The following is a 27,501-nucleotide window of genomic DNA, read 5'->3' as shown; positions in this document are numbered from 1 at the left end:
GAATTTAAGTGCTAAGGTTACTGAGAACAAAATAAATACATGTATTTAAAAGACTATCATAGGGCAGGGATATATTGCATAGATAATCTCATGTAGATTTATCGAAAAGTCAGGTAAAATAACTTAATAACTTTACTATATAACATATTTTGAATATATCTTTTAATCTTAATCTGAATCTTTGAACTTCAAAATGATTATATATATTACACGACAAGACTGTTTTCCATTCATTTCTATTTTGTTGATTTAGTGTTAAACAGTTTCCGGTTACGATAGCCATTCCAATGTCGTACATACTTTTCATAACAGGCGGGAATTTTTTCTAGAGTAGAATAAAGTGAAGGTGAATAAAATACACAGTTTTGACAGCAAAATGATTAGACAAAATGTTGAAATGCAGTGCATGAGTTTTAACGATTTTGAATCGATTCCGACCTTTTTAAGAATGACAACATAGCTTCGGTGTTGACATGAATATCAATTAAATGGTAATTTTTATAAATATCCTGTTACAAAAATTTGAATTTTTCGAAAATCTAAGGATTTTCTTATCCCAGGAATAGATTACCGGAGCCGTATTTGGCACAACTTTTAGGAATTTTGGGTTCTCAGTGCTCTTCAACTTTGTACTTGTTTGGTTTTATAACTATTTTGATCTGAGCGTCACTGATGGGTCTTATGTAGACGAAACGCGCGTCTGGCGTATTAAATTATAATCCTGGTACCTTTTATAACTAATTAAGACATGGTAACAGTTCGATGTTAAAAATTCGTGGTTAGGCCAATTTGATTTGTAGTTCTTCGGACTAAAGCTCCAAAAAATATGGGGCGAGCGAGCGAAATTTTTTTTATTGTATTTATTTCTTGAAAATGAGTTTTTGTGAGGCGACTGCTCTACAAGTGAGGCGAGCGGCATATTTTTTTTTTAATTTTGCGATTCAGAATTTATGTACATGTTAAAACAATGTTACTTAATTGAAAAACAAGGAGAAACATGCTCTAATGCGTAATTTGATGTAATGGTGTCTGTACCATACCCGACTTTCTTGTCTCGCTGTGGTTAAGTTGATTATTTTCGTCAGATAAGCTTTGTCTGCGTGAATTTTCATTTAAATCCATACATGTTTATATATTAAGAAAGCATTTCAGATGCAGTTTAACAAGAGGAATTATGTAAGTAGGATAAATGACATATGTTGAATAAATCAAAATATATGTTTCCAAAAAAATGCCCCTGAACAATATTTTTTTATATAGTTGTTTTCATTATATGGTAATGATTGTTTATTGGCTGCTTGACATCCAGTTGGAACTATTTATCCATATTTAGGATCAACATAATGAGTGATGTGAATATTTCAACAACATCATGAGCATGATGAGTAAGATAGTTATATTGATATGCATGTAGATCTCAATGTATTAAAATATCCCTTTAAAATACCTGTCACCACATTCACATGGATTATTCTGACTTAGCAAAATATACTCTTTCCTTTTGCTTCTAAAAGCTGCAATGCATTTAAAACTCTTTAACTTGACTAGAAGTGGTTGATAACACATCACAAATTATTATAAGCATGCCAATCCCAATACCACCATGTTGTAATTTACCCCTATAAATGAGATCTCCTTGCATGCCAAAAGACTAAAACGGGAATATGGCATTTCATCAAAATAAGATAATTCTGTGATATTTTTAAAAGTTCATGGGAATTTAATATTAATTTCATTCAAGATAGATATATGTCTATGTCTGATGAATCGATGATCGGAGATGATGATGGTTCTAACAAATATAGTCCGAGATTACTCTGACGTCCAACGGCTGTTTTGCCAGACAAACTGGGGCCGTGGTCCCTCGGCCCCAGCTTGTCTGGCAAAACAGCCGTTGGACGTCAGAGTAAAAATATTGATGTGATTGTAGTCATCTAACGAAAGATTTTTAATTTTTGCCTCCTAGAACTGGTCTTCAATGATAAAACGAGATGCATTTCGGATAACTGTGTGTTCAATAACTACTTGTCCATGGCAATGTGCTGACACAACTACATGTTGGCATTCCGATTTTTGACCTTTTATTTACAAATCGATTGATCACACGTGCGTTTGAATCGACAGGAGCAATATATGCACAAGAAAAACGTCTATGTAAAAAAAAAATTCAAGGAGAAACTAATTTTGGAGCGGCATGCGGCCCAAAAATTTGCGGAAGCGGTAATTATTTTTTTTTTATTGAAAAGTTAATTTCTCCAAAACAGGAGCGGGAAAAATCCAGAGAACTATTAATCAAATTGATGTGGCCTTAAATTGTTCAAAATTCGATTGTGAAAAGAACTTAAATGAATAACTTCCCTTTGATCACAACTATGTCTGACGGTTTGCAAAACTTTGTCTTCAAACTTTGACTTTTTCTTAAGTAACCAACAATCTATGAGTTTCAACAGGACCAAATTGTCGATGATGCAGTTATTTTTAAATAGTTGATATGCTTACACAAGGTCATAAACTTATAGGTGTCATAAGTGTTGTAAACTGTAAGCATTAAACATGTTTATGATAAAACATGAGCAATTTGTTGTTCACCTTAACTTTAAGCGATACTTAGATATATCATGATTGCACTCCCGTTTAACGTCATGTGCGTATGTATTATATAATAGGACATTCCTTGTTAAACAAATTATCAATTAATGAGCGTTTGATATCTGTCAGTATTTGTACATTGTATAAAAAAATAACTTGCACAGAACTCAAGGTGCTGTTCTACAGAGAGAAAAAACTTCGAAACTTTAAATGAAAATAAAAACTTGAAAAAAATGTAATAAATACATCAATCGATGTAAATACATGTAGTATGTTATTCTTTGTTTATTGAGCTGGCGCGTTCTAATATATGTGTTACTTGGAAAAGCAAAGTGAAGTGGTATCTTTAATATATCATGGCTCAATTTCATAAAAAAAATTCTCTTCAGAATTCCATGTTTATATAAAGTATGTGCCTGTACATAGATGCCAATTGATGTTGATCATACCCAACATGTTCTGTATAAGTATAACAAAATACATGCTATCTAAACTGTCAACAGTAGAAACAAACAAATTATAATCTTTCAATAATATATTTGCTATGGTTTGAATTCCTTACAACTGAACGGTCACAGCTAACCTCCTTTGTGGTCCCATGGATGCTTGCTCGCCTTAGGTACGGGGGGTCATAGTTTCGATCATCGGTCAGGTTAGACCAAACACTCAAAAACTCGCAAAGCTCTAAGGCAATCATCAAGGTTTATGGTGGAGTTTGTGAAACCTTTATTCTGTATTTTTGAGATGTTGTACGTAATGTTTTGTTATTTTAGATCTGGAAGGATGTTGTACGTAATGGTTGTTTTTTTTTTAATCTACTTCTTGTTTAGTGTTTTGCAGACTGTTGTTTGTCTTTTTGTCATTTTGGCCATGGTTTTGTCGGTTTTTCTTCGATTTATGATTTGTTATTGTCCACTTTGTATCTTTTGAACCTTTTTATCTGGCTATTTTATATTTGTGCCAAATTTATCAGACGACTACTTGTAGGATTTACGGCTTGAGATTTGCGATTTTTTTTTATTCAGTTTTTGCCTTTTTTTCATAAGAACTATAATAGATAGAAAGAAACTGTAAGAAGCAAAAATTGTAAGTAATACAAGATCCTTTTAGTAGTTATTGCCTTTGAAAGGTGATTTATTGACAATATTTTTGTTTTGTTTTCTATTGCCCATTATTTTGAAAATTTTACAGACAGACAGAAACTGTAATAACAACAATAATCACCAATTCAAGACCTACAAATATGCAAATGTGACTAGAACCTTATGTGATGATTTTGCCGAATTATATTGGATTTTTTCGCTAATCATATCCGCATACCAACTATAGATATATTATATCAATATTATGTTATGCCTATCATTTTAAAAACGATTAGAGAGAGGGAGAGAAACTGGAATGACAAAAATTATGAGTAATTCAAGATCTACAAAATTGGCAGTTTGATTGACACTTTTTGTCTACATATGGTGTTTTTACGAATTTTAGAAACTGTAGCGAGCAAAAATGGTCAGTAGTTTTAGCATTTTTGCGTACATTAGTATTTTGAAAACTGTAATAGACAGACAGAAACTGTAAACAGCAGAAATGATCAGCAATAAAAGATCAAGAAAAATGGCTATTTTGTTAATGAAACCACTGTTCACGATTTCTTTTTATCTTCAAAACTGTTTATAGATTAATAGAAACTGAAGATACAAGGTCTTCAAAGAAAGGAAGTTTATTAACTATTAATCAACTATTTGTAGAAGTTATTGCCTTTCAGCAATTTTTTGGACCATTTTTGATTAATTTTCATTTCTTGTCGTTTATAATACGATATTGTAGTCTTCTTGTGGAACATGATAGGCTTAGATACATGATTTTTTTATTAGTTGTTATTGGCTTTGAACTAGCAGTCAGTAACTGCGAGTATTTTCAGATCTGAACTTCGTGTCTTTTTTGTTGTTAGGGAAGTATATATACCCTGCCACGTCCGGCCTGTGGTTTTGTTAGCTGTTTTTCTTTTTCTTGTGTTACCAACAATCTGAGAATTTTAACATGACACAATTTAACTAACAATCTGAGAGTTTCAACATGATCAAATTGATGAAGACTCAATTATTTTAAAATTGTTGACATGCCTACACAAAGTCATAAAAGAGAGGCGAAAGATACCAGAGGGACATTCAAACTCATAAGTCGAAAATAAACTGACAACGCCATGGCTAAAAAAGACAAACAGAAAAACAACAGTACACAAAACACAACATAGAAAACTAAAGACTGAGCATAACGAACCCCACCAAAAACTGGGGGAGGGGGTGATCTCAGGTGTTTCGGAAGGTTAGGCAGATCCTGCTCCACATGTAGCAACTGTCGTGTTGCTCATACAAGTGCAAACCCGGTGATAAGTCTAATTCGGTAGGTCACATTCGTGGAAAAGGGGACGGGATTGTAGTTACGACAATTGGAACATATCCGTCGTCATCTGTGAAACAGCTATTCCATAACGGTTAACCAACTCGTGATGGCGTCCGTAAAATTTACGAAAGGTTGATTTCAACTTTCACTTTTAATTGTTGGTTTAATAGCTTCCTTGTGAGCAGGAACCCTCTATCAAGGATATCATGATAGGAAATACAAACCCTGGTATATCGTATCAACTGGTGTCATTAGTCATGTAAACTTTAAGCATTATAAAAAGAAAAATGTTACTATTGTAGCATGAGCAATTTGTATGAATAGGAGGTTGTTCACCTTGCCTTTCAGTGATACAATATCATTATTGAACTCCCGTTTGACCTCACGCGTATGACTGAATTATATAAGAGATATTCCTTGTTAAAACACAAATTATCGGTTAATGAGCGTTTAGTGACTGTCAGTATTAGTACATTTGTATAAAATTAACTTGCACAGAACTCAAGGTGGCATTCTATAGACAGAAAAAATCGAAACTTGAGATGAAAATAAAAAAAAATAAAAACTTGAAAAAATGTAATAAATGTATTAATCTTCTCTCCACATATATATATATATATATATATTAGATACAATACAAAGGTATTTTTAAACAAAGAAACAGGCCGGTAACAATCGTTGCCGGATAGTTTTTCTGCACGAATAGTCAGGTCAAGTGCAGACAAACTATACGGCAGGTTGTTTCCGGTCTGTTTTTTGTTACCTTTGTTTTGTATCTGACTTGTACGACGTTTTAAGAAGGAAGAAGTACATTTTGCATTAAGAAGAGGTAGCAAAACTAAAGATATTAGAAACTTAAATTGCCATACACCAGTTAATGTAAGTTACAGTTTAAACTCATTTTTTTTTTTCTCACTTCCTATCAGCCGAGAGTTTTTTTTTCTAAAAAATTCAAGAATCTAATAACTTTATAAAAAGAACCATTTCAAGTTAAAGGTGAATGTAATACACATTTGAGACTTTTTGAAATGCAACTTCGCAAGTAAGTAATGCATAAAAAAGATTTCAGAGGTAAGCAAGCTACCATTTGATTTTTATTGGGGGAATTGCGAATTCAATAACAATATAAGTGTATCAAAAGAATGAATTTCCTATCTCATTAGTGAATGAAATATTATAAAAAAAATCGATTTTGTCTTGTTATTAGATATATATAGGCATATATTTTGGATTCAAAAAAAAAATGTTCATGCTTATAGGTTTTAATATGTCTCTGATAGTGTTGATCAGGATTAAACACGTGTCACGATATGATCCAATCAGAGCTTACCGTCCAAAATTGATGACATAAGTTGAATGATTTTCTTCAAGATTTGCTGCATATTTGAACATGTATTACACGGACACTTTTTACTTATAGGATCAATCGTGCATTGGTGAGTTGATAGGGATTTTATCTTTTGATTAGATTTGATTTTTATATATATATTCCTGTCTTTTTTATTTAAATATAAACGTTGGTACCAGCATTTCTTTCAGCATTGTCCAGAATACTGTTCATGTCCATATATTGCAAAAAAATACATTTACGGACCGACCATTTAGCTTCAAAAGGGGGTGTGTTCTTTTCTGAGTAAGTCATTATTTTCAGTGTCATCTGCTTGACCATTATATATTTTTTCTCATAAAATTGGGGATCAAAATTGTTTTTTTTTTGGAAAAAACCATAACCCACCTTTTAAGGTTAAATGGTCAATACCTTAGTGTACTAACATGAATAGTTACTGGAATTGTTTGAAAAAAACATAGTTATTGATGCTAACGTAAATATTTTAGTCAAAAAGACAGGAAATATGTCGATGAAATAAAAAGTTCAAATCATATTGAAATTTAAAGTGCCCATGAACTAACTGATCATGCACGAGTGATTCTATTCATAAAAAGTGTCGGTGAACAACTAAAAAGTGTCCGTGTATCATCTAAAAAGTGTCCGTGTAACATCCGTTAATGTACTGTTTTTCTATATCTCTGCTGGGGGCAAAGTTGTACAAATATATATATATGCATAAATTTGCGATTCAAAGGGGATTTGTTTTTACGACCTCAGAGAAGATTTTATTTAACAGAAACAAATACATGTATATTGTAATGGCGCTCGATAAAATGAAAAATATTACTGGCATGTTATTCCTTGTTTATTAAGCTGACGTGTTCTATTATATGTGTGACTTGGAAAAGCAAAGTGATGTGGTATCTTTAATTTATTATGGCTCAATTTCATTTAAATTCCTCTTCAGAATTTCATGTTTATATATAGTATGTGCCTACATAGATGCCAATTGATGTTGATCATACCTAACATGTTCTGCATAAGTATAACAAAATACATGCTATCTAAACTGTCAACAGTAAACACAAACAAATTATAATCCGAAGTTTGTTTTCATTCTTTCAATAATATATTTGCTATGGTTTGAATTCCTTACAATTGAACGGTTCAACCTCCTCGGTGGTCTCATGGTTGCTTGCTCGCCTTGGGTACGGGGGTCATAGTTTCGATCATCGGTCAGGTCAGACAAAACACACAAAAACTCGCAAAGCTCTAAGGCAATCATCGAGGTTTATGGTGGAATTTGTGAAACATCTATATCAGTTTTTTTTTTTCTTTTTTAGTGTTTTGTGGACTGTTGTTTGTCTTTTTGTCATTAAGGCCATGGTTTTGTCGGTTTTTCTTCGATTTATAGTTTGTTATATGTCCACATTGTATCTTCTGGGCCTTTTTATCTGACTACTTTCTATTTTTTGCTAAATTTATCAGACGACTACTAGTAGGATGTACGGCTTTTGATTTACGATTTTTTAATCAGTTCTTGCCTTTTTACTGAAAAAACTATTGATGGATATAGTAAGATGTGGTAAGAGTGCCGATGAGACAACTCTCCATCCAAGTAACAATTTATAAAAGTAAACCATTATAGGTCAAGGTACGGCCTTCAGAACGGAGCATTGGCTCACACCGAACAGCAAGAACAGAAATAAAGAAACTGTAAGCAGCAAAAGTTATAAATAATACAAGATCCTTACAGTAGTTACTGCCATTGACTTTTGACAATTTATTTGTTTTGTTTTCTATTGCCTATTATTTTGAAAATTAAAAAAAAAAAGTAAAATAACAAAAATATCGAACTCCAAGGTAATTCAAAACGGAAAGTCCCTAAACAAATGTCAAATTCAAAAGCTCAAACACATCAAACGAATGGAAAACAACTGTCATATTCCTGACTTGGTACAGGCATTTCCTTATGTAGAAAATGGTGGATTAAACCTGGTTTTATAGCTAGCTAAACCTCTCACTTGTATGGCAGTCGCATAAAATTCCATTATATTGACAACAATGTGTGATCAAAACAAGCAGACATAATAGGTAAATTGTCAAAAATAGGGGTACAGCAGTCAACATTGTTTTATAATCATAATCACTATAAAAATAAACAAATATGTCAACAAAGAAATAGACAAAGCACATAAGCAAAAATGAAAGATAAGAATACAAAAAATGACTATATCACAATAACACAATGGCGGGATGTATAAGTACCGATTCACGCCAAAAGGATATTACCAAAAATGGATTAAACAGTAAAGGTTAATCGTTTACAAGGAAAAATAAAAGAACAATATAACACGTCATTAAGATGATAAACAACGTCAGTACATATAATCTATACATCAAGACTATCATGTATTATTTGTGAAGTTGATACGGAATATTTATCAACTAGGTCTTGGTATCTTCTGATGAACTTTTTTTAGAAAAAGGACGTGACGTTCTTTGACATAACCCTGCTTCATCAACTTTCTGCTCAGACACTGATAGAAACTGTAATAACAAAAATAATCAGCAATTCAAGACTTACAAATATGCAAATGTAAATGAAACGTTAAGTGATGATTTTGACGAATTATATTGGTTTTTTTTTCGCCAATCATATCCGCATACCAACTATAGATATATTATATATTATACTATGTTATGCCTATCATTTAAAAAAAAACGATTAGAGAGGGAGAGAAACTGGAATGACAAAAGTTATGAGTAATTCAAGATCTACAAAATTGGCAGTTTGATTGATACTTTTTGTCGACACATGGTGTTTTTACGAATTTTAGCATTTTTGCCTATAAAAGTATTTTAAAAACTGTAATAGATAGACAGAAACTGTAAGGAGCAAAAATGATCAGCAATAAAATATAAAAGATCTAGAAAATACCTATTTTGTTATTGAAATCCACTGTTCACAACGTATACCTTTAGAAGGTATTGTACACACTTGTCGAATTTTGACATCTTTTACGTTTTTTGCCTTCTATAATGGAAACTATTAATGATAAGCAGAAACTGTGAACAGCAGAAATGATCAGCCATAAAAGATTTGCAAAAATGGCAATGTGACTGAAACTGTCTTTTCGTTTCTTATTGGAGTAATGGTTCTAAAATGACGATTTCGACATATTTTTGCACGTTTTCTTTTTATCTTCAAAACTGTTTATAGATTAATAGAAAATACAGATACAAGGTCTTCAGAAAAGGAAATTTATTAACTATTAATCAACTTTTTGTAGAAGTTATTGCCTTTCAATAATTTTTTGGACCATTTTTGATTAATTTTCATTCTTTGTCGTTTATCATACGATATTATAGTCTTCTAGTGGAATATGATAGGCTTAGATACATGATTTTTGTATTAGTTGTTATTGGCTTTGAACTAGCGGTCAGTAACTGCAAGTATTCTCAGATCTGAACTTCGTGTCTTCTTTGTTCTTAGGGATGTATATATACCCTGCCACGTCCGGTCTGTGTTTTTGTTAGTTGTTTCTCTGCTTTAAATCGATCCGATGATCCAACTGATTTTTATAGTTTGTTCTTATGTTGAACAGTTACTCTACTTTCCAAGGTTATGGTGTGTGTGTGTGGGGGGGGGGGGGGGGGGGGGGTGGTTAGCGCCAGTAAACTAGTTCAACCCCGCCATATTCAGATATTCAGTTCGTGTCTGTCCCAAGTCAGGAGCCTATAATTCAGTTGTTGTCGTTTGTTGCTGTATATCATATTTTTTTCGTTCATTGATTTATACATAAATCAGGCCGTATGTTTCTCGTTTGAATCGTTTTACATTTTCATTTCGGGGCCTTTGATAGCTGACTATGCGGTATGGTTTTGCTCATTGTTCCGAGGCCGTACGGTGACCTGTAGTTGTTAACATCTATCTCATTTGGTCTCTGGTGGAGCGTTGTCTCATTGGCAATCATACCACATCTTCTTATTTTCATATTAACAACATATTAAATATTAATTAATTTGAATGGAAAGGTGGAGAAAGATTCGATAAATGCTTTTATAAAGGGTGGAACCATAACCTTTTATCAAGCCCCGTGTCGCCTAATCTGAGTTATTTAAATAAAATGAGATTTGGGATATACGTCAATGAGATCGCAACACAACTACAAAAATAACCAAAAGACATCTAGAGGCCAACATACAGTTTTCAACAATAGACATGTGTCTGTATATACAATATGCCAAGCTGTTGTTTTTCCATAGTCTATAACGATGTATATAAATTTAACAAAAACAATCAAAGATCTGCCATTAAAACCAATTTTAAGACTGCCTTTCAACAGATGCTTTTAAGGTCAAGGTACAGTAAATGGGCTATGTCACAGATTTTGGTAAGCAATTTGCATACAACTTTGACTCGTAGAACTATAACTGAAAATCGAAAAAACAATGCATTTATCTCTTTTATTTTCTTAAATATTAATGATTGAATTATTTTCAAATAGATGAACATTTGTATAGAAAGCTAACAAAATTGGAAAAAAACGAATCTTAAATTTGTCTTGAAATCATCAAATCTCCAATTTAAATTCCATAGATTTTTCTTAAAAAATTATATGTTGTTGATATATAAATTTCCGTTTCAGTGATGTAAAATAATCATCATGTCTGGTTCGGATCAATAGGTGTAGACTTGGAAAGTGGAAATTTAACATTCCATTGGAAAACAACGTTGTTTTGGGTAGAACCTTAACGTTTGACCTAAAGCTGTTCAGTTATGTATCTCTTTTAAAGTTTTGTGGTAAGGTTTTTTAAGCGCACATCACATAGAGTTTGATCTTATACCAACTCTTGAATATATGATACATATCAACCGACCATGTAACATGTATTTACTTTTCAGAAACAGTCTCACAAAAACAATTTACGAGAATACTACTAGTAATCGTCGTATAAGTATTGAACATTTCAATTTAACTTGCGATTAATTTTAGTCGTAATATGTTTTTAAACATCAGTTGAAGCTTTTGAGTGTGATTTATGATAAAAAGATTTGCAACTGTTGACTTTATATCATTATGTATATTTTATATCAACTTTTAACTTTGTGGAACCCAAGCATCATCATAAAGTTACAGTGGACATTAGATAATTCAGTTTAATATTGACAGGTAAATATGCATTATTCTATGCATGTTAATTATTTGCTGTCTTTTTATCCTTTTTTTTTTAATTTAATATTTTTTCTCTTTTAAGTGTACGAATAAGGTCAAGATTTACTTACATTAGAAATCATGTATGCATAGAGAAAGTCAAATAAGCATATTTTAGTCTTAGATTCATGCTTTTTTTACTAGTTGGTATTGGCTTTGAACTAGCTGTCAGTAACTGCGAGTACTCTCAGATCTGTACTTAGTTTAACCCCGCAACATTCTGTCCCTGTCCCGGGTCAGGAGCCTGTGATTCAGTGGTTGTCGTTTGTTGCTGTGTTACATATTTGTTTTTCGTTCATTATTTTGTACGTAAATTAGGCCGTTAGTTTTCTCGTTTGAATTGTTTTACATTTGTCATTTCGGGGCCTTTTATAGCTGACTATGCGGTATGAGCTTTGCTCATTGTTGATGGCCGTACGGTGACCTATAGTTGTTAATTTCTGTGTCATTAGGTCTCTTGTGGAAAGTTGTCTCATTGGCAATCATACCACGTCTTCTTTTTATATTTAGTGTCTTTTTGTTGTGGGTATGTATAAGTACCCGTCCAAGTCCGCTCTGTGTTTTTGTTAGATGTATTTCTATTTGTATCCATCTGATGAGTTAAGCCTGTTTCAACTGATTTTTAAAGTTTGTTGTTATGTTGTACGGTTACACCACTGTCCCAGGTTAGGGGAGGGTTGAGCGCTCACAAACATGTTCAACCCCGCCAAATTCTTTCTGTGCCTGTCCCTAGTCAGGAGCCTGTAGTTCAGTGGTTGTCTTTGGTTCATGTCTGTCATATTTGTTTTTCGTAAATTGTTTTGTTATAAATTAGGCTGTTAGTTTTCTCAATTGAATTGTTTCATATTTTTGCATGACGGGGCCTTTTATAGCCGACCATACGGTATGGGTTTTTCTCATTGTTGAAGGCCGTACGGTTGCCTATAATTGCTTACATCCACTTCATTTGAACTTTGGTGGATAGTTGTCTCGTTGGCAATCATACAACGTCTTATTTTTTACAGAGAGGGTGGATAATTCGGTTGAACTAAATTGTTACAAATGAAATCCTAATCGGTCTTTTTATCACATTTATGATCTTGAAAACGAATCAACAACCATAGAACATTACATGTAAAAAAGTATACCGAACTCCAAGGCAAATTCAAAAAGGGGAAGTCCATAAAAACTTATAAAATCAAACGCTATCAATCAACGGAACATGTGAAAAACAACTGCCATATTCCTGACTCGGTACAGGCATTTTCCGAAGAAAACGATGGGTTAAACCTGGTTTTATAGTTAGCTAAACCTCCCACTTGTATGACAGTTGTTACTTTACCTGTCTTATAAATAAATGTTTTTTTTCATGAAAACATTCTTTTATTGTATTGATACAGCGCAAGGGGTTGACTGACATTTATAAATTTAGTCATCTGGACTTCTCGCATCCGGCACTAAAGCCCATGCATAGAGGGCATGTCATTTTGGCTGTGTGGATGTTTAAATACGAAACCATGTTTGATCGTCAATGTCTCAACAAACAACAAAAGATCAATACACGTATTGTTTAATCTGAAAAAATGCAAATGTATGAAATCAACTATACCTCAAAATTGTGCTTACGAAAGGTTTGACTAGGAAACTTAACCGAACTACTCCTGTCTGACACATGCAGGAAAAGGAGAAGGCATGTTGGCTGTGCGGAATGCTTTTAAAAAATCGTATCAATGACCGTTTGGAATGGGGACGTTAAGCCATATACTTTTTGTTGGGACAGTGCCTCGCTCTGGAAGTAAAGAACTATGCATTGGAATAACACCTCATGTGGTCGGTGACCTTTAGCATAGGTAGTATTTGTACCACTGCAAAACATTACTTCGGTTTTTTTTTTGTTGACCAACCCTCCTCCTCCGTACGATCAACTTTGGAGTGGGGGAGGGGGTACAGGAAGATTATTTTTTTGCCGGATTGAATATTTATTTCCATCTATGGCTACACCTGATGGTTTGTTTTCCGCGCGGAAATTTAATTTATTTTTTGTACACATCCGTATCCTACATTTTGTGATGCAGAATATTCATTTCTAGTCTGTCATGTGCAAAGTTATCTATTTACCAGGCCAGATTATTTATTTTCAAAATCCAACCCCCATCACCCAAAAATTAAATGGTCGGCCCCTTACTGCTTCAAAAAATGTTTTACTAAACTAAAAATTCTCCATATTATCTCCATCCACTGATGAACAAATCCAAATGCAAGTTTTTTGTACAAGTTTTTAACGGAGAAATTTATAATTGGATGCTGCAATATGAGCTTTTGACAAACATGCTTATTCACGATGAGGAAGAAACCTATTTGTGTATCGATCATTTATGTTAAGGATATACTTAGGTGAGGTTTAGGAATTTTTGTCAAATGTTCGGACTCCTTTGTTTTTTTCCTACGATACAGGGTAAAATACTTTGCCCCATAACACCCATTTTTCTTTTCATATAAGACTTTAATAGCCCATAAAAGGTCATTTACCAAAATTTATAATACCAATGCAAATATAAGGTAAAAGTCCGAGTCAGCATTGGCGTAGCTTACGTTGAGGCAACCGAGGCAACTGCCTCGGTAAAACAAAAATCCTTTATAATCTTTTAAACGATTTCCACCTAATGCTAAACGCTAATATACCGACTTGGTTGCCGTTATTGATTCATACCCTTTGCGAGTTCAAGACTTATGGATACATTTCCCTCCCCTAGTTGGAAATCCCTTTTGCGGTAGTTTTCTGTAATCAAAATATGTCAGAGTGAAAAAAATCGACACAATTGAAGCCGACAAATTTATTTAATCCTACCCCATTGCAAGCAAAATCAGTAGAATACATGATGACCCAACTCACGAGTCTTCCCCGATCGAATCACTTAAGCATTGATTCAGGTAAATTATTTAATTGTGTGTGAGAATAATTTCTAGTATATGAGGTTTATAGAAAACAGAAAAATGCCCTGAAAATAATTTTAAAGAATAGAGATTTAGAAAGGTGCTAAAATATAAAAAAGAAAAGAAAGGAAAATCAAACTATGGGCGAAAAGAACTAAAAATAAATATTTGAAGACCCCCATTCAAACCCTTATATATAACCGGTAACGTCTAAAATTGAAACATCATTGTGTGTTGACATTTTCCCCTACGTGTAGTACTTAAATACACAGAGTTTCATTGACTTTGGTACTAATCAAAATAAAATATACATCAGAAAATAATTTATATGTTGCGGTTCTCAAGTTTTTTCTTTCTCGCTATTTTAAATTTATAATTTTTTACTAGCAGGGAATTTAAAATATTTAAAGGAGTCACTAATTTCAGAGAAATATTTATTACATGTCAGTCAGTTCATACATAATGTCATTTGATATATAAAAATGTCAACCAAATACTGTTTTCATTTATCATGAAGACTTCAGAATAACGTAAATGTTAGTATTTCTCCGTTTCTCATTTTCACAACTGGAAAAAGTTCAAAACCATTTAAGAATTTGAAGACCTTCCAAGAAATACCAGGACAAAACACAACCAATACAAGTGCCGTGGTGCACTTTACATGTAGAATGCGTTAACAGTTTATTTCCTAGTTTATAAAAAAATTCTGATGTTCAATCCTTCCGTCGTTTTGTGATCTTATAATTATCTATTCGTTGATTCGTGACCCACGACCAAACGAGTAAATGATCATCACAAAAATTATTTTGAATCAACATTAATCGTTGCGTTTGTTTTTCTGCATTGAAAATTCTGTACAAGTTTCTTCTGGCCATCGAACAAGGTCCTGTTTTCCTTCTGATATGACGTTAACATCGGTGCAGTCACCTATATTAGAGTGTACGACGGCTTGGAAATATATCGGGAGATTAGGCATTTGAGCTGGCTTTCAGTTACTGCTAGGAAGTCAGGAAACTTGTCAGTGGTTGTCTTCTTTTTTTTTTTTTTTTTAATTTTTATAACTTTGAGTCGACCTAAGATTAGATAGTATCGGTTTAAATCATACACAACTGTATACTTTATATAGACTCAGTCAGGACAATTTTGAACTTGACATATCCATCTCCTTTAATCGTAAAGAATTTTAAATCTGGGAAGTTCACTGAAAGAATTCGATTTGAAAAAGTGGTTAATGCTTTTGAGAAGATTTATGTATTCATCTGAACATTGAAAATGATGTAGGTACCAGTAATCAACTTATAAATTGGTAGTTTAACTTAGTCAAGTTAAAGCATATTTTATTTTGATGAAATAAATTAAACAACAGCTATCATTTTAATAGATTCTTCTTGTTCAAATTGTAAAAACCTCGATAGATTCTGGGAGACACAGCCCCCAGATCCCCTGCCTCGGTAATAACAGAAGGCAAGCTACGCCACTGGTCAGCCTTTTCCCGCCATTTTTGAAAATTAGCTCCATAACCTATCAATATTTTTATTTTGTTCCTTATCTAATGCTCTTCTGACTTATAGTATCAATTTTAAATTCTAGATGTTTTTTTTAATTTCACCTAAGTACATCCTAAATATATGATTATAAGATAACAAGATTGTATTCAGGGAATGAGTTATATGTTTCCCTTTTACATAAAATCTTAACTTTCTTTAACATAGATATTAAATTAAAAATTATTATTGTCATTTTTTTTACATGTACGACTTTAGATTATAAATTACTAGACAATCGAAATAAGACAATTTACGTCTTTCTATCTATTTAAGTAGTGACCCCCCCCCCCCCCTCTTTTCCCCTTTAATTCACTGTGATATTATTTATTTTCCTTTTTAAGACTTTCTATACTGAAAGAGACTCAGGAAAGAGAGGTAAAAGATACCAAAGGTACATTCACCATTGTTCACAAGCATTGGCAAAGAGTGATGAAACTGGTTTGATCTGGTTAAGAGTTCACGAATGCATGCACATGACAACCGGTTGAAACTAGAATAAGTTTAACAATGCTTCTGTAAATGCATTATTTCCAATGATTATCTTGGGACTTGACGTATCTGGGTTGTAAGTAGCATTTACGCAAACGATTGGTTTTCTTTTCACTGAATAAATGTTTTGTTCATGTCATTTAGTCTTTATCAATAATAAAGTGGTATGAATGTGTATTTACTTTGTTTAAATATCACACATGATATGCACACTCTAAACATATCTGTGTGTATTTATAGTGTGTTTCATATTGTGACGACAGTACAAATCAATATTTTATGTGTATTTAATTACGTATCTGTTCTCGTTGTTGTATCAAATAACAATAAGAAATGTATCAAAGCTGTCATTTTCTTATTCATACAATGAAACAATCATTGATCCGGTAAATAAAAGAAAGATAGACCAGTCCTTTTATTAAGACTTTCTCTTTCCATTGCAACGGAAATTTCAAAAATATATAATGTATAAAAAAAAACTGTTCAAACATGTCCAAGGAATTTTCGTATAAATATATATATATATAGATGACGTTCATGAACATTTTACATATCAGTGTTACATTTATTTTATTTTAACATTAAATACTTATTGGTCATTTCAAGGGCCTTTGATAGGCAACACGACGGTGACATTACAATATTATTTATTAAAGTTATACAAAGTTAGTCATGATTACTGTGCATGTGTATGTGGAAGGCAGAGCCAGATCAATATAACCGTTATAGCTATATTTTCTTATTCATCATTTCGTCTAACATTTACATATCTATTTTATATATGTAGAACTATATAATTCTGTATATTGATGTAAGTGTATTCATTTTCAATAATTACTTTTCATTCTCGTGAGTTAATAGATTACAAAATTTCCTTATTTGTACACGATTTCTAGCGTTGATTTTTCAGTTTACCTTCAGTTTGGGTATTGAATATAGGAAACACTTCAAGAGGCGAAAATTAGGGAAACGTACCATAAACATTGCCGGATATTCCTTTCATTGCAGGGTCGGAATTAGGGGGTGGCTGGGTGCCCGGGCCCCCTTATGAAGCTACATTTATGATTAATCCATATTAGTTCCCTATTACACTCCAAACTGTCTAGTTTGGGGGACACCATCCCCCCTCCTCCTTTCATAATCCTGGATCCGCATCGGCATTTATCCTACACATGATTCGAAATATTAAATTAAAACTGATTAAATTTTGATAGTATTTTCTAAAAGTCTACAAGTTTGCAACGAATTTGAATATCGTTTGTCTTTTAAACGGCTATGGTATCCAATTCCTTTTCAAAAACTAAGATTCAACCCGGCATAGGCAAAGTTTACCTTAGATGAATAAGTACCGTTTTAATTTTAAAGACTCTCATATATGTATCCCTCCTTGGCTATCATAACTTTACCGATCATCTTTCTGTAGAACTTTATAACTATCAACTGAAAATTCACATCGATGCAGCAAATGACTACATTTTGGTATTTTTACGTTTAGTGGAGCAGGAACTACTAACTGTTCCCGGGCACCTGGGTTTACCCCGGTTTTTGGTAAGGTTTGCGTTACTCAATCTTGTGTTTTGTCATGGTATTGTCTGTTTTGTTTTTGATTGCCTCTTTGGAATTTTCCTTTCATTATTCAATTCGCATGTACTTTACACACAACTGTCATGAATATCAAGAATGATTAAATTGAGAAAATGTGCATATTTTAGGTGTGGTGTTTAAAAAAAATTAAATTGATTATGAATGTGATGTACTAAGTCTTCAATATAAATATTTACAGATGATAAAGTTGTGACATCGTTGATATGAATTGACGAATGACAGAATCATCGGGTATATTACCAGCATCGCATTACAGAAGCAACGATGACAACTGAAGCAGAAGAATTTAAAGAGTTAAAAACTGATACTCAAGAGCTATGTAACGAAATAAAAGAAAACAAAGTTCCTGATGGAGGATGGGGATGGATTGTATTAATGTGTTCATTCTTTGTTATGTTTATGATTGATGGTTTATTCGGATCATACGGACTTTTACTTCCAGTTTTAATGGAAAATTTACATGCTAGTCCTTCTTTGACTTCTCTGGCTGGTTCGGTTATCGTTGGATGTCTTTTATTTATTGGTAAGTACTGTTTTTCTACATTTGGGGGAGGGTACCCAAATTAATCTGATTTCTTAATTTCTTATCTTCGTATGTAATTGTTCAGTGTACCATGATCAAAAGATTTCAATTTACATTTTTAAAATTACTTTGACTCAAAGTGCAATACATACAAGTATGGGTTCCAATGAACAGTTTTTTGGTACAATTTTCTTTGAAATCCATAAATGGTCAAAGGGAAATCACTGGAATTATATCAAGTGGTATTTCGGTAGTAAAGTAACCAAGTTGTCACTTTAATGCTTAATTTAATATATTTAATCACTGTTATAACTTTTTGGTGAGATTTTCCCCCTAGTTTGCTTACTATCAAACCGATGGGCAAACACATATACTAGTAGTTGACTTTATGTTATCGGTATGTAGCTTTTCAAAGTGCATTAGGGAAGAAAATACTTTAATTGATTAAAATCAGTACAGGGCATACAATAAATATGATATCATTATGTTTGTAGCTATTGTTGCCTGTCCTCTGATAGAAAAATTTGGTTGCAGAGTTGTAGCTATAACCGGAGCACTGATTGCCACACTAGGATTAGTTTTAAGTTCCATGGCTGTTAATATATGGATGTTTCTTGCGACTTATGGTGTACTCACAGGTAAATATAAGTTAAAACTGGTAAAATTATTCATTTTATAATGAAGTAGGATTTTCCCCTCGTGAAGATAAGCATTCGATACAAAACTTTATTTTAAAAGAACATACAGGATATGATGTACTTATAAGGGACGCAATATTCCTACACGCACTTGAGAAAAAGCAAGAGAACAGGGCCTTTATTGACGTTCTTCTTCTTAAAGTCACAGTGTAGCCTTCAAAACGGATCAATAGCTCACAACCCACTGCATTACAAAGACGGTCCTTGGTACTGGTGAAATTTATTTCAAAATGTAGATCACGCCTCATATGTGCGTTGAAAACACGGCTGTTGAAAAATATCAAGAAATCATAGACTATAACGGTCAGCGAGTTAAAATATTGTCATAAATTGACAGAGAATTTCACCGCAAAAATACAAACATTCAGACAACCACGGGGCACATCAAGTTAATTGTTATATTGTTTGGCAAGTAGGTTAAATAGTTTGCTAAATGCAATTTTGATAAACAAACAGGCCGAAAAATAGTAAGGTCGTACATAAAAAATTCTATATACATGATTTAAAGAGTATGTATCTCAAACAGAGGGAACGCCTAAAAATCTCCAGACAGAGACAAACTCTGTGAACAAAAGGAAAACACTTGTATTGCTGTTCTTCATCTATTAGTTACGGTACGGTCCTTAACACAAAAAAAAATCCCTTACCTCACTGTATGTTGAACACGGCTCCTAACGCCTTTTGCATTGAGGATCACCACAAAAAGAGAAATCCAACAAATACTGTCATAAATTGCGACACAATCTCAGTACAAAATTTAAAACCCAAAGACGAATCATTTGGACAACTACAGGGCATATAAAGATGTGTGTTATATTACTCGACAGGAAATAATGTTTTAAATAGAGCAAATAAGTCAAGTCGATTGAAGAACAATCTCTATAAACATAGAAAGGGAAACTCCATAAACATAGAAAGGGAAACTCCATAAACATAGAAAGGGAAACTCCATAAACATAGAAGGGGAAACTCCATAAACATAGAAAGGGAAACTCCATAAACATAGAAAGGGAAACTCCATAAACATAGAAAGGGAAACTCTTTTTATGACCAACCACTACACTAGAGACAAAACTTTAAAAAAAACATTGAGAAGAATTGATATTGTGCATTAATATTTGACAGAAAATCCCTGCAGGCAGATTGAAAAAACAACTACTGTTCTTTATCTGTAAGTCAAAATATATTTGTTACCCAAATACTGTTAACTTTATTATTTATTGCAAAGAAAACTCTAACATTAAGCATTCTATGTGTATTCATAGTCGATTTTTTTTTTCTGTAATTAAAGAAAGATGATACTTAAAAGTGACGTTTTATTACTTATCACAGGTTGCGGTATGGGACTTATGTATTTACCGTCAATAGTAATGGTAAATCAGTACTTTGACAAGAAAAGAGGCATTGCACAGAGTATCATGTCTGCTGGTTCTGGTATTGGATTGATGGTCATCTCCCCTGTGACAGAAAAATTGCTCGACATTTATAGTTGGCGGGGAACACTTCTTATTCTTGCTGGCTTTTTCCTGCAGTTATGTGTTGCTTGTGCGATGTTTAGAACTTACAAGGTAATATCACCTCAAAGCAAGAATACCGAAGAATCAAAAGCGATTGGAGAAATTTCAAATGAAATTGAAATTGAAATTTTAGTTGATCAACCACATACAGAACTTTTAGAACATGACAACATATTGTCTGTGAAATCCCTTGATAATGAAAGTTATAACAAAAGTATTGGAAGTTTTAAGAAAACACAATTGAGTGATAAATGCACAAAAATTCATTTTGAAGGGAAATGTTGTAAAACGCATGCTATGCAGTTTGCGAAAACGGAAAATTTTAAGCATAGTACTAGTAGTCTGCCGCAAAACATGTTTAGGACACCTTATGAGAAAAGTTCATTTCTCCAATTTCGCTCTAGTCACTGCATTAGTGAGCCTCGTCGGCATTCTTCATCTCTATTTAAAAATTTAAACAAAGGCATTCTTTCTCAAAAAGACATTTTCTATTGTGGTAGTTTAACTCGTCTCAAACATAATAGTGACACAAAAAGCCTTCTTGGTTCAATAGTTATTAGAGGAGATGAATACAGTTATAGCAAAGTATCCCTTGATACTTCCAATTCTTCTGATGAAAGTGAATATCACCATAAAGTATGCAACGGAGGTCTGTGCGCTAATAAAGCATTTTGGTTCGTCGCCATCGCAGCTGTCCTTTCTCAGATGGCACAGTTCATTCCGAACATGTTCCTTGGCGATTATGGAAAAACCGTTGGATTAAGCAGCATAGAAGTGTCTTGGATATTTTCTGTTTTTGGTAGGACAAAACTTAACTTATGGTCTATTAGCAACACATTAATATTTTATAACCTGGAATGAAAACTTATTAGGCACACACCGATACCAAGCATTGTCATGTTAAAAAATAGCCAACTTTTTCATAATTAACCTAATAATGTAACTTAGCACAAAAAGAAACAATATGTGCAAATAAATTTATTGAAAAACGAAAGCTTGAAATTGATTGCTAACAGATCATTTTTATTTCCGTTTAACATAATTATAACAAGAGGTTTTAGAAAGGAAGGGCATTATCTTCCTCTGTTGCATAGTGTTGCGGAAATGAATACATATGCTATCACCTTTTAAAATTATTAATTATATTATGTTCAGCCCTTTTGGTTTTTTTTTACATTTATTAAAATTGACAATCTGTGGATAACATTTACACAAAATAGCTATTGGACGTATTGAGTTTAATTTTATTTATTAAACATTCAACAGTCGAACCTCGATGTGGACTATTCCGCACCGCATATGATTGTTTAACCAGGTTGTTTGGGATAGAGTATTAAACAATAAGAGTCTATATCAGTTGCGGATCCGGGGAAGGGGAGGGGGCGTAGAGAGCGTAAACCCCCTTTTTGATCGCCCCAAACAATTATTATGTCATGTTTTCCACGATTTGATTTTTTTAGCATAAAATCGTCCAAAACTTTTTCACCTCGATCCACTCGGCAGTATATAATCTGTTTTATGGAATTAAGCCCCCTTTCGAAAATCCAGCATCCGACCCTTCATATATTCATAAATTACATCTACAATCTTATTGGACATGTTGAACAACCCCTCCTAACTCAGTACAGGTACTGATATTAGTAACTATATTTCTATTCCGGTCATGACTAAATAATACATGTAATAGACATTATTGTAACATTGTAGCATGCATAAATTAAAATAACTTTTAATGAAAATTAAAACATTTTGTAAAACGGGTTACGAAACCCAGTCAAGGTTAAATAGTTGTCCAATGTTATTTTGAATAATGTGAAGCAATGATTTTGTTTTTTTTATCATTGTTTCTATCTAGGTGTGGTCAATACTTTAGGCAGACTCCTGCCGGGTTTTATAATCGACAATACAAAATTATCGTCTGTATGCCTGTGTGTCTTTGGTATGGCTGGATGTACCATTACCTGTTTTATGTTTCCGTTATGTGACCAGTTTGCATCTGTGATGGCATTTTCGACTTCTTTCGGATTCTTTATAGGTATGTATTTAATTAATTTAATCCTCTATACTATTTCATTGTGCCCTTCTGCAAGTTTTCAGAGCTTTAAAATGGTTTTGGAAAAAAAAAATTAATGGAATTTGATATTGTATATGTTCCGGACCATACGAGTATTTGGACCATACGCCTGTGGTCATGACCATATGTGTATACTCATATTGTTGGACCATATGAGTATTATACTCGTTTGGTTATTAACGGGCCGGACCATATGAGTATTATACTCGTTTGGTTATTAACGGGCCGGACCATAGGAGCATTTAGACCATATAGGTATTTTTCGAATAATTATAACTTCCTTTCAGGAACACCCAGCTCATTATCTAAACAAAAAACGGCACAAGTTTAACTATCTGAATTCCTTTATTTTTTTTACATATTGTCTGAATCTTGGTGTATCAATTTAAATCGCGTTTTTACTGCCGATATTCGTCCGTAAGTGAAACCACATGTGTTTGGGGCAAGGATTTTTTTTTTTCTGTTTTCTTAGTGTTAAAATATTATTTCAGAAACAAATTTCTTCTTATTTCTGCTTATTTTCATATATTTGATGTGTTCTTGCTCAATACATACGATCTTACTGTCATTGTAAGATCGTATGAATAGGAGAAAAAAACACAGGAAAAAATAAAATAAAAACATTTTATAAGAAAAATTTAAGAAATAATAATGCAATAAAAATCAAATTTAAACACCAAAAAAAAAAAAACAAAAATAAAAAACAAAAGAAAGAGGGTTCAATGACCAACGTTCCTGTGAGTTAATGAATTGACTTATTGTTTAACAATTCATTTAGATATTTCTAGAAGTAATTTTCCAAAGTCAATATATTGCGTTTCATAAGGACAAGTCGATAATCATGATAATGACCATTTAAAAATTATTTTACTATAATTCTAACTTGTGAGTAATATAAAGATAAGAAGATGTGGTATAATTGCCAATGAGGCAACTCTCCACAAGAGACCAAATGACACAGAAATGAACAACTATAGGTCACCGTACGGCCTTCAACAATGAGCAAAGCCCATAAATATTCACTTTATTAAATTAATTATGTAGCAATGATTACCATATGATTGACCAAGTCAAAATTTCATTTTTTGAAACTCTTAATTTGTATGACACCTTTTCAACATTCATCATGTTAATTAGCCAGACCATACGCGTATGGTCGTACCATATGAGTATATACGCAGATGGTCTGGAACATATATATATATCAAAATGTTGGTTCCACACACTGTCTCTGTGTTAAAATAGCAAGAGGATTCTAACGGGTAATCAAAGTGACAGACAGCATCATGGTCAAAATAAAAAAAAAAGAAATTCATCCATAGAACATAACACATTAAATTAAAGGTCTGACGAAAACCATAAGTGAACTCGGGGACTCCAAAGGAAGAGACTATACTTTTCGTATCGACTGATTGTTGATTGCTTAATGTCCAATGGCAAATATGTCATGCATATTCAGGACAAAAAAACTAAAATTAAATCAAACAGGTAGGTTATGCAAAATGGGTCGACCAGGTTGAAGTGCTGTAATTTTGGTATGTTTGAATGAGACAGACTGTTTCATTGACGTCATATCTCATTTTCATCATATTGCAAGTACCAAAATATGTACTAATTGAAATTGAATAATTAATGACACGGTTCTTTCCCCTTATTTTTTGTTGTCTCGTAATGGTAGATGTGTTCAGGATTTGCTCAGTTTGCAAATTCAGCCTCACTTCTGATGTTTTGATAGTGAAGACGATCGAGTGAAAGAGCACGTCTTGGTTATTCGAAATTGAAAATCATACTGTTTTTTGTAGTTATTAATCATCTTTCCTCAGCCAAAATGCAACACCTTTATATGAAAGATAATTGGAATGAAACAGTATCAAAATGTATGACTTAGTAGATATGATATCAGCCTTAGGGAATTTTGTATATAACGATGATCATGACGTATTTTTCTAACATATTTTTTTAAATTTCAGCATTTTACTGTCCACTACAACCAATCATGGTTCTAGACAGTGTCGGATTAGACAACTTAACTAAAGGATTAGGAGTACTTACTGTTCTTAAAGCACCAGCAGCTGTATTTGGACCTCCATTTGCAGGTAATTATAAAAAGTACCCTATAAAAATAAATATTGTTTTAATGAATTGATAAAGCACATACTAGTATAGAAATGCGGAAACGTTCAGCAGGGAAGGGATACGTTCGTCATGTTGAGGGAATTTCACACTCAATTAAGTAATTTCAGAAATAGATACAACAAAAGCAGAAAAACTATTAATGAGCTGTTGTGTTATTCATATAACATGGCTTCTTAAAAAAAAACCATCTAAGATATATCGGTGTAAAAAGCAGCAAAAGTTTGGCGAAGGAGATGTTCTCTATGTCGAGAAGGAGTACCACTTAATTCATGTCAAAAAATAAAACACAAGCGGTCCTTAATTTTGCGATCTTTATTTTTTTAATATCTTGACTTGACTTGGCTTTATGCATATACAATTAATTAGTAGTAGTCGTACAATAGCAGAATCAACTTACATACTGCAGACCTATAGAAATCTACTTTGATATGTTTAATATAGTATTTGATTTTTCATTTGCAGGAGTTCTCTATGAATGGACCAAGAATTATGATATCGCAATATTGTTTGCCGGATGTCTATGTTTGTCAACAATAGTAGTATATTTGATTAATCCAATACACAACTACCTCAAATCTCTTTGTATAGCAAACAATGACAACTCTTCAACAACCCTCTCGTCAAATGATTCTACACTTTGACGAAAAGGACAACATTGGGCTTTAATATTGGTGTTTTTATAACTGTTTTGTTACTTTTGACGGACACTCACCTAAAATCTCATTTGTGTTTAATATCTGTTTATATATATTAAGTTATATACATGAGCAAATGTTTTTGAGATACATTATCTCCCAAATAAAATGACTAAAACACTCAACATAGATACCAGGATTATATTGTTGGTTCACCAGACGCGCGATTCGTCTGCATAAGACTCACCGGTGTCAAAACAGTGCGAAGTCCATACCAAAATTAAGGGGTTGAAGAACAGTTCTATGACAGATTAACCTTAGAGATGGTTTTGATTATTCCATTTAGGTCCCTTTCAATCATATATCTACTCCAGTATTTATGCGTCCCCATCTCTCAAAGGTTTTGTATTTGGACATTCCTGATAAATGTGAATCCAGAAAAGCTCTGCGGTCGCAGCAAATTTATAAAGAACAATGTACTATAATTATCATATTCTAATCACTGGATTTTTAAAAGCGTAATGCGAAAGGTAGTGGAGATGGAACTTTAAAGAGTCAGAGCACTAGTTCAATTCGGTTTTTTAATGGTGCTTTTTTCTTGCGCCACCTTTCGGAATTTTTGGTCCTCAATGCTCTTCAACTTCGCACTTTATTTGGCCTTTTTAACTTTTTTGATTCGAGGGTCACTATTCCAGGGCTTGTATTTCTTATCATGATTTCCTTGGTAGAGGGTTGCTGCTTACAAGGAAGCTTTTAAACTAACAGTTCCAAGTGGTGAAACCCCCAAGGGTGGCTGTTAAGAACCCTTGCAGCAACTCTTTGAGGGGTACGTAGTTGGCCTGTTGCAAGGCTAAATTTCGGTCCCTATCCAATATAACCTCATTTTTCAGTGGCAATCCAAATTTTCCCTGACCTTCATCCCAGATGGCCTCTATTACATGACCTACCTATTGAATTCATTGTTAATTTGTTTTTATCCTGAACATGCATGAAATATTTTCCGCTGAACGTTAAGCAACCAACAATCAATGAATCCAAGTGGTGAAGTTGAAATCATCCCTTCGTAAATTTTACAGACGCCATCACGAGTTGGTTGACCATTATGGAATACCTGTTTCACAGATGACGACGGATATGATCCAATTGTTGTAACTACAATTTCGTCCCCTTTTCTCCGAATGTGACATACCGTTTTAGACTTATCACCGGGTTTGTACTTACATGAGCAACACGACGGGTGCCACATATGGAGCAGGATCGGCTTACTCTTCCGGAGCACCTGGGATCACCCCCAGATTTTGGTAGGGTTCGTGTTGCTCATTCTTTAGTTTTCTATGTTGAGTTGTGTTTACTGTTGTTTGTCTGTTGATCTTTTTCTTTTTTAACCATGTCGTTGTCAGTTTATTTTCGACTTATGAGTTTGAATGTCCCTTTGGTCTTTTGTAGACGAAGGGCGCGTTTGGCGTACAAATCTATGATGAGTTTATTTAGTATCTGTGTAATGTGTTTTGGACTTTTTTTCTTCATTACGTCATTTTACAAGCTGTAGACTGACAGGAAATCAAGTTAACTGTAATAATTGGTCTCAGTGAACCTTCATCTTTGACAGACTTTTCTAAGTAAGCGTTCTTCTTTAAGTTTTAAAAGAAAATATTAAAACCATTGAAAGATATGATATAACCGATCAATTTGTATGGTCCTCACAGGGATGGATGTAATATTTCGTCACATGACTCTGATTTGAAACGGTCATGTTACGTATGATAAATGTTAACTTATTTTTATTCGACATAATTCATAAACTCAAACAAACAAGACTGAAC

General features: G+C 33.1%; 1 protein-coding gene across 3 annotated transcripts; it reads left to right on the top strand.

Annotated features, from left to right (window-relative positions):
- Nucleotides 1-27,184, top strand: LOC127738446 (monocarboxylate transporter 3-like). 3 transcript variants are annotated; one of them, XM_052249690.1, is made up of 9 exons: nucleotides 28-113; nucleotides 10,975-11,499; nucleotides 16,343-16,566; nucleotides 18,274-18,618; nucleotides 19,113-19,256; nucleotides 20,649-21,632; nucleotides 22,689-22,868; nucleotides 24,878-25,003; nucleotides 25,506-27,184. In XM_052249690.1, the coding sequence occupies exons 4-9, from the start codon at nucleotides 18,360-18,362 to the stop codon at nucleotides 25,682-25,684; spliced, it is 1,872 nt and encodes a 623-aa protein (XP_052105650.1). In that variant the 5' UTR covers nucleotides 28-113; nucleotides 10,975-11,499; nucleotides 16,343-16,566; nucleotides 18,274-18,359; the 3' UTR covers nucleotides 25,685-27,184. The 3 variants fall into 3 exon arrangements, with proteins under 3 accessions (XP_052105651.1, XP_052105650.1, XP_052105652.1); XM_052249692.1 differs by lacking the exon at nucleotides 16,343-16,566; XM_052249691.1 differs by lacking the exons at nucleotides 10,975-11,499; nucleotides 16,343-16,566 and having other exon boundaries at nucleotides 1-113.
- Nucleotides 27,185-27,501: the final 317 nt, after the last annotated feature.

This window comes from Mytilus californianus, unplaced genomic scaffold, assembly GCF_021869535.1.
Source record: "Mytilus californianus isolate M0D057914Y unplaced genomic scaffold, xbMytCali1.0.p SCAF_4, whole genome shotgun sequence".
Classification (NCBI taxonomy): Eukaryota; Metazoa; Mollusca; class Bivalvia; order Mytilida; family Mytilidae; genus Mytilus; species Mytilus californianus.
Note: the sequence above shows the minus strand (reverse complement) of the source record. Positions and strands in the feature narration are given on the sequence as shown.

Bases quoted from the DNA above. Each gene is read 5' to 3' on its own strand.
- LOC127738446 (XM_052249691.1), top strand. From the start codon at position 18,360: ATGACAACTGAAGCAGAAGAATTTAAAGAGTTAAAAACTGATACTCAA. The intron at 21,633-22,688 runs GTAGGACAAAAC...GTTTCTATCTAG, and splicing joins TTGGATATTTTCTGTTTTTG to GTGTGGTCAATACTTTAGGC. The intron at 25,004-25,505 runs GTAATTATAAAA...TTTCATTTGCAG, and splicing joins ATTTGGACCTCCATTTGCAG to GAGTTCTCTATGAATGGACC.